This window comes from Salvia hispanica, chromosome 4 (assembly GCF_029641045.1).
Source record: "Salvia hispanica isolate PSC_SH4W2 chromosome 4, Shi_PSC_v1, whole genome shotgun sequence".
In the NCBI taxonomy this organism is placed as follows: domain Eukaryota; kingdom Viridiplantae; phylum Streptophyta; class Magnoliopsida; order Lamiales; family Lamiaceae; genus Salvia; species Salvia hispanica.
Window position 1 is genome coordinate 17386022 of NC_142695.1, and position 8671 is coordinate 17394692.

The 8671-nt window shown below is 38.6% G+C and overlaps 1 protein-coding gene across 1 annotated transcript; it reads left to right on the forward strand.

Moving 5' to 3' along the window:
• The first annotated feature begins 6025 nt into the window (after window positions 1-6025).
• LOC125196474 (DNA binding protein) lies at window positions 6026-8297 on the forward strand. The gene is made up of 3 exons (XM_048095004.2): window positions 6026-6479; window positions 6679-6765; window positions 7830-8297. Exons 1-3 carry the CDS (start codon window positions 6066-6068, stop codon window positions 7974-7976), a joined length of 648 nt encoding a protein of 215 aa, XP_047950961.1. The 5' UTR covers window positions 6026-6065; the 3' UTR covers window positions 7977-8297.
• Window positions 8298-8671: the final 374 nt, after the last annotated feature.

Below are 8671 nucleotides of genomic sequence, written 5' to 3' on the forward strand. Positions count from 1 at the left end.
TTATTGGAATAGTTAATTAATAAATCAATGTGTCAACGTTAGATGCTTCCCTCACTAACAATATCTTTGATCTAACTGAACTAACGAGATGCCTTTATGTTCGTGTGTACTTTGAACACGGTGGCTCTTATTAAAAGAATTATTAATTAATGCAAGCTCCATTCATGAAAATAGAGCTCAATAACATACACGAAGAAATAAAAATCGTGACAATTTTTATAGACCCTTCCATTGAAAGATACACATAGAAATAATGAACATTTGACTCAATGTGTTGCGTATATCAAAATTGTTGCCTCTAATTTAATGCATAATGAGGCAAAGATCTCTATTAGTATTTCATTAATAGCGCACACAGATTTCTATTCATAAACATGAATAGTGTTAATGTTCGAAGCCCAACACCCCGAGTCACTCAATTGTCACACCACATGCATTTGGATTAAAAACTCAAACGAGATCTTGATTAGATAAAAGAGCAAATGGGGAGAGATTCAATACTTTTGAAACATTATTTCTATATTACAATTTGGATACAGTTATCGAATATTCCCACGCATTAGACTAAAATCATTATTGTAATAATGAATTGGTTAGTGTCATGTGACAAGATCTTGGGATTGAGTCTCTCTGTACGAGCTCGAGGATTAATCTTATCTTACCAAAACCCAAGAAATTACATTATTACTATAGAAACCAACACATATAAACTTTTAAATTAATTAAAATCATTATGGTATCAAAATATGTAGAGATCATTGTATTGTCTTTGACTCTTTGTTGCACATGGACTTTGGTCACCTAATTAAGTGTTTCTTTTAATTCATATACTGCACTCAATATATCATATACTTTATTTTCTAAAATTTGAAGTAACATTATTAACACCTCACCTGGTGAATTCGTGTCCACAATAAGGCGGAACCGCTACGCCACAACCACAAATCACATTATTTTATCAATTGTTGATATATTTTAATTAGATTGGAATAAATTAATTGGACAAAAATAAATAGAATGGAATGGAATGGAAAAAATGAATTAGAAATAAATATTTTATAGATAAATTTTTAAAAAAATAAAAATTCAAAAGAATCAGTGTCTGTCGCCGCGGTTGATCACTTCTGGCGTGCAATAGGCGCCACGGCTCCGCCGCCACCTCCACCCCGTCCACGCCGCCTTCCCGGCGCTCTCTCCCCCGCCGCGGCGCTCCGTCAGGCAGCAATAGGCTGCCGCGCCGACACTGCCATGGGCACTCTTGTAGGAGTACACCATTTGGCACCATTTTAATAGTATCATACTCTAGTTTTTAAATTTTTGGTGAACTTAATCTTACTAATCTAAAGTGCCAGTTTGTTGAAAAGACTTTAATATCCTTTTTGGAGGGAAAATGTAAAGCTATTTTGATTTATCCTTTTAGTCATTTTGAAAAATAGCAACCATTGGATAGAAAAAAAATGCAGCTCTTATTGGCTTCTCAAATGATCCAACCAAATGCAATCTTCTTGAAGAAGAAAGAAGATTCGAAATACTTTTAAATAGATAGACTAGAATCTGCATTTTGTGGACTGATTTTGTGATTTCCTTGTAGCAGGTTTGGTTATGCTTGGAATACGGCGACGATTCCGGCGATAGCTGGCGGGCGAGGCGACGAGAGAGATGCCGGAGATGAAGAGGAAGCAGCGACGCTACTGCTGTGTAGGATGGGTTACTGTGGCAGCAGCGGAATAAAGAGGAAAGCCGACGGCGGTGGATGCTGGACTCGCACACCGGCAAGCCCATGCGGTGGCGACTGGACTAATGTGAACATATTCTTATTGCAGCTCGTGGGATAATTCTGGCCATAATCCAGCGATGCTCCGATGAACTCGACATGATAAAGGTGGATTCTTTAGATCTATCCATTTCTGGAAACTTACAACAAAAATGGAAAATTGTAGCTGAATAATAAAGATCAACCATTGAATCGAAATAATAACCAAACTTTCCATGACAGTCAAGGCCGAGCCCGACTTGCGACAACAAGCTACTTCGGCGGTGGTTGGACTTCAGAGCGAGAAAGAGAGAAGTACGCCGGCAGCGCCAGCTGTGCAGACCCACCAAAATCCTCCGCAAAAACCCTTATTTCCCGTCATCAAATCTCTCCTCCACTTGGCGAGTGAGGCGTGAGAGAGAAGAAAATGAGGGAAAAGAGAGAATCACCGGCGTCGGGAAATGAGGGAGCTAGCGACATCGGCGACAGGGTGGGGAGCAATATGAAGAAGACGATGGAGGCTATTAAATTAGGCTATTGAGGTGTATCTATATGGGCTTGATATATAGTTGTGGGCTTCAATTATACTTTATTTGTGATCATCTGAACAGTTTGTAAAAAATTAAGGTATTTAATGGCTGATTGTTTTGATATTTGGTTTATGTTAAGTAATAATATTAATTAACTATGTTAACAAACAATACACGAATTTAGGAGTTTGAGACTATGTAAATATATTTTAAATTTAGGTTATTTAAGTATTTGTTCAATGTTAATTATTTGTATAATTTAGTTTAAGTTTAATTATTCTTTTCATCTATTATTTAGCTAAAAAGTGAATCAACATTCATTTTATTTTATACTTCATCCGTCCATATAAATATGAACATATGATATTTTATGTGAATTAAGATAAAATTGATAAAGTAAAAAAGAGGAGGATAGGTAGTTTAACTGTTAAAGTAATGTTAGTAGATAGTGAAACTCACGTTACTATTGATGTATTAATTGTGGTATATGTTGTAAATAACTTGATATATATGGGCAATACATTGGGATAACTTTCAGTAAAGAAAAATGACTACTAATTTTATGGTAAATATTGAACTGTATCTTGAATCATATTGTATTGTATTTGAACTTACTAATTTTATTACATTTTTGTTTAGCTAATGTTGGTGTATCCGTTCAAAGTTCAGTAGCTACGAGTGATGGCATACTTGATCAACCTAATTCGTGTACTATGAATGATAGTATCATTTGCTTGTCTATCTTAAACAAAACTTATGAACTATTGTTTGGTTTGTTGTTGTTTTTCTAAGTTTTTCTCTTTAATCAATACTCACACATATTTTCTTTATTCATCTTATTCTAACTAACTCATATCTTTTGATCATTAGGCACACATCTCTTATTTGTCATTTATTTTACTCCACTTATATCATAAATTAAAATTTTGTACAAAATCCATTACCGAATTTGAAATGTTATTTATTAGGACGGAGTAAATTTTTCATTTAAAGTGGGACAAGATAATCACATTTACGTTTTTGTAAATCTTTATATTGTTTTTAATTCTTATTTTCTATATTTCATTAGGATTTGTGTTCATTATTTGAAAAACTTAGGTCCCGTGCATAGCGCGGGTGTTAATACTAGTTATACATAATGATATCAATATATTGATATGCATGGTGTTTTTTCTGTTAATTTTAATTTAAAGTACAAGAGTTGACATCGATCCCAAAAAATATGGTTATAAAGCGCTAATTTTGCAATACCCTCTTTTTTTTCTTGATAATGTACTTTACTTTAAATTCTGAACTTATAATACTAATTCCAATTGACTATCACCCAAATAAAATTTGAGAACGTATTTCTAATTTCAATCAATGATTTTACTAAGGTTTTAAAACAATATTAATAATAAATTTTATTAAGTTTTACACTTTGTATATTAAATTAAATGGAATTATGCGAGTATGTGAATTTATGATGGGGTCGTATAATTCTTGAAATTTATTTTTGAAGTGGGCCTTCGACTTCTATAAGAAAAAGAGTTTAGAGCATACACAACAGTGGACGAGCCTGCGGACGTGCGACCGTTGAGCTGCTCGTCCACTATTGCGACCGGCGAGCGGCAGATGGACGACCCCTCGTCCGTCCGGTCGTCCGCTATTGTGGGCTCCCGACGGACGTCAGCATTTTTAATTTTTAATTTTCTTTTTAAAAAAACTCTATACATACGGCTCGTTTCGGTACATTTTCATTTGCACCACTTGTATTAACGAGTTTCTCTCTTTCTACTCTCTACATTTCTCGACATCCCCAAATGGCTAGTGGTAGTGGTAGTGGTAGTAGTAGTGGTAGCGGGGAAGGTGCCGGTGGCACACTGCAGTGGGGAAGGTGCGGGTGGCTGGGATAGTGAAGCATCGCGGCAGATCCGCGAACAGATACGAGCCTATACGTCGGCTGAGATAAATCTCTTGATGAGGGAGGCCTTGCAGCAGCCGGCAGTACCTCGCCCCATCCAGCATCAAGCTGTAGTACCCCGGGACCACGTCGGTGCACACCAATGATTGTTTGAGGACTATTTCGCACCGCAGCCGCGGTTTGGTGACAACTTCTTCAGGTGGCGTATTAGGATGCGCCGAGATCTATTCATGCGTATCGTGAACGCTTTATCGCATCGGCAAGTACTTCCGGTTCAGGGAGGATGCGAGTGGGAGACCCGTCACTCGCCGATACAGAAGTGTACTGCCGCAATCAGGCAGCTCGCATACGGAGGCCCGACCGACATGTTCGACGAGTACCTCCACATCGGCGAGATGACTGCCCTAAAATGCCTCGAGTATTTTTGTCAGGACGTCATTGAAATATTCGGGGATACCTATCTTCGGACGCCTACCCCCCAAGACTGCCAGGATCTGATGTCTATGCACGAGAGTCAGCATGAGTTTCCAGGAATGTTGGGCAACATAGATTGCATGCATTGGGAGTGGAAGAACCATCCCACCGACTGGAAGGGGCACTACACGACCGGCTTCAAAGGCAAGAATCCCATGATAATTCTCGAAGTCATGGCCGACTACCGACTTTAGATTTGGCATGCTTATTTTGGGGTAGCTGGGTCGAACAACGACCTCAACGTGCTCCAGTCGTCGCCCCTTTTCAACGAGCAGTGCCAGGGCGTTGGTCCTGCCATCAGTTTTGTCGCCAACGACAACCAACATCATATGGGCTACTATTTGGCGGATGAGATATACCCTAGGTGGTCCGTCTTTGTGAAGACGATTAGATGTCCGCTCGAAGTAAAGAAGATCTATTTTGCGGGTCGTCAGGAGGTAGCGGGCAAGGATGTGGAGCGGGCATTTGGTGTGCTCCAAGCTCGATGGGTAGCAGTTAAGGGTCCAACCCGTTTGTGGGATCCCGACTGCATTGCTGATATCATGTACGCAGGTATTATAACGCACAACATTATCGTCGAACAAGAAGGTCCAGAACTGACTGATTGGACCAATGAAGATGCCGCCGGGCCAAGCCACGGGGTGGCCACCGCCAGTGTACAAATGGGGATACCTCATGATGAAGCCGGACGGCTCCAAGCCCATGCCGACATGCGCCAACAAGATGCCCATATTCAACTCCAGAAGGATCTAATTGAAGAGTTCTGCACACGGAGGGTGCACGATGATTTAAATGAAATTGTATTTTTTTTAACGTACTTTTTTAATGTTTTTAATTTAATGAAATTATGATTGCATTTTCCCTGTATTTGTGTCGAAATTTAATTCTGTATTTAATTCCGCATATAAAATGTGAATTTGTGTTTTTGGGAAGTCCTAGTGCTAGTCCACTATTGTGCAGTGGGAAGTCCTAATGATTGTGGCAGTGAGCTGGGAAGTTCTAGTGACGTGGCAGAAGGTGTTTTCGAGAAGTCCTAGTGCTAGTCCGTGGGGAAGTCCATCCTATTGTGGATGCTCTTAGCCTTTCAAACACTAACTTGCCCATGACCAATATTTAAGAAGAGAAATTAATAGTGGTTGATGTTTGATGTCAAATGCTATCGGGTTTGAGTTCACCATGATGCATGAACTTTGGTGTAAATCTGCTATTTCTCATGAACTTTAAACTTTATTAAAAAAATTACAATTTTTACATTTTATATCTTATTTTTAGGACTAGTGAATCACCATGTCCGACCAGATTGGGTGATTATTTTTATTCTAGTTGCCCAACATTTGAACCAAAAATAAAGGAAATTCAAATATTATATACTCCTACCCGCCAACTTCCCCAACCCAACGCTCCAATGGACTTCAAATCCACCGACGCCGCTCTCTGGAGAGAAACCCTCCTCTCCTACGATTCCGTAATCAAAACCCTCGCCAAACCCGACCTCATTTCCCATGACGATTTCTACCGCAACGACCTTCCAACTTTGCTCCACCAGCGCGACCCCAATCCCTACATCACCACCGCCGAACTCTCCCGCCTCATGGAGTGGAAGCTGGCTCGCGGCAAGTGGCGCCCGCGCTTGCTCTCCTTCGTTTCCTCCCTCGCCGACGCCGTCGTCACCGATGCCTCCACTAAGGCCTTTGCTGCCTTGCCTGACGTTTCCAAGGCCGTCTCGGCCTTGACAGTGCTCAAGGGCGTGGGACCCGCCACCGCCTCCGCAGTCCTCGCCGCCTATGCGCCTGATGTCGCCCCCTTCATGTCCGATGAGGTATTCTGGTGGTTTTTTTTTTTTTTTTTCATTTCTAGGGTTTAGGGATTAAAACTGGGGGGTTTAAATTAATTTGGGGGAAATGGAAAGTATGAATGGCTTCATTAAATTCTTTTTGTGGGGTTTGAGATTATAGAGAAAATGCAATTGAAATTATAGTTTGTTGATTCAAATGATTCTTATTATGCTGAAATGTTAGGCAATGGTAGCTGTCCTTGGGAACTCAAAGGATTATTCCTTGAAGACATATGTCTCATTTGTGGAAAAAGTGCAAGCTAAGGCAAAGGTTGGCTGCTTTTTTAGTTTCTCTGATTGAACTGTGTTTTTAACTAGTGATTCAAAGATCTCTTATTCAAAATGGTTGCATAATACTAGTATATCATCTCCTACTCAGCAATTGGATTGTGAGTGCCAGTAATCCAACGGTTTGAATAAGATATGAGCCATCAGTTTAAGGATCTTATGATCTGTTTTTAGAGCTGATGGGTGTCTTTATAGTTTATTAAAAGTGTCTTTTAACTTTATGCTGTTGTAATTATGGTTCTGCAAAAGTGTGTTTAAATCTTGTTTGATTATAAGAATATGATTCTTAGATGATGTGTTGTAATGTGGTACTTCAGTAAAAGCTGTTCGTAATTTTATTACTTGCCTTGATAAAACTGATCCTAATGCTACAACCTTTACATTCTATTGAGTTGAAACAGATTGATTTCATTTCAGATTGTTTATTTTCTCTTTCTGGATTTGGTTTTGGTGATGGAAATTGGAAACATACATGTCCATCAGTTACTCAGTTAGTAGACTTAAAGTCTTAAATATTGAGATATAGACATGTAACTAATATGCAGTAGTATGTGAGACGAATCTCGTTACCTAAACTGATTCTTCCATGATCATTTGGAGCTAAACTAGAATGTAATGTCAGCAATCTTGATGCTTTCCGATTTTCTTTACCTTTTTCCTTCTTGTATCTCATTGCAAGGTGATTGATATGTAAATTCATGGATAGCCTTGGAACCTTTTTTCTGTGCTACTTATAGTGTATAGTTGCAAGGTGAGTTGCTTAGTTTCTATGAAATGACTTCAAATGCTCTGCCGTTGTGTGCTTTCTGCCTAGGTGGATTGGATTTGAATGAGATCCATTTTACTGTCTATCTGGATGAACATATTTTCAGTGATTCTACTACAATTATAGTATCGATTGGTATTTTATGATTTGTCTTGAGCAAGTAGGATTTCTCAAGACATACGACAATTTATTCTCCCTTTTTGATTATTGTTACTCTACGTCTTAAAATGGTCCGTACCTTAAAATTCTGTGTAATCACCTTTGTCCTACATTATTTTCAGGAGCTGTCTTGTTCGGATGATGTATTCTCACCGTCAGATGTTGAGAGGGCATTGTGGAGCTGTAGTGCAGGTGCCAAAGTGAGAAGCTCGTCAAAAAAGGCAAACGAAGTTGAGCTGGAGCGCAAGTCCAAAAGAAAGAGGAAATAGTAACAGCCGTGGCTAGGTAGGTTGGACTTAATTTTTCGCTGCTGTGGAGCCAATGTGAGAATCTCGAAAAGGCAGGCGAAGTTGAGCCAGAGCGCAAATCGAAAAGAAAGAGGAAACAGTAACAGCCGGTGGCTAGGTAAGTGAGACTTAATATATATGTGCTGTATGTGCAATATACACTATCCTTTCTATTTAACATCTTGTATATGTTTCAGCTTCACTTCTTAGGCAAACCAAATTTTCTAGGCAATTTCATGTGAGTAGTAAAATTTTGTAAAATGATGATGATACTGCAATAGTTTAAATGGCTTTGGGCTTAAATCCATTGGGATGAAGTTATTTAGAGCTGGTCTTGGGTGATCAATAAAATAAATTGGAATCTACTTAATTTTCTAGGTTCGACAAAGAAATTATAGTCCAACGATTTTTATTTGAATTTTCTAGCTCAATAAATCGGTATCTAATTTTCACACACAAAAATTCAAATTAATCCATTTTTATCCAAAAGTGACGAGAGTATAGTAGAATTTCATTGCTGGATACGGAATATCTATGTTTTCTAAAGTTATATTACTCCTATTCATTTTCTCTATAATTTATTTAAGAAATTGGGAAATATAATCAGAAGGCGGCCGTTTACGTCATGCATTTAATTTCTTATCAAAATTAGTCCTTATAAACGTATTATTTCTTCA

Excerpts from the sequence above, each read along its gene's own strand:
- LOC125196474 (XM_048095004.2), top strand. The coding sequence starts at position 6,066 with ATGGACTTCAAATCCACCGACGCCGCTCTCTGGAGAGAAACCCTCCTC. Across the intron at positions 6,480-6,678 it reads CCCCCTTCATGTCCGATGAG|GCAATGGTAGCTGTCCTTGG; the intron begins GTATTCTGGTGG and ends CTGAAATGTTAG. Across the intron at positions 6,766-7,829 it reads AAGTGCAAGCTAAGGCAAAG|GAGCTGTCTTGTTCGGATGA; the intron begins GTTGGCTGCTTT and ends CATTATTTTCAG.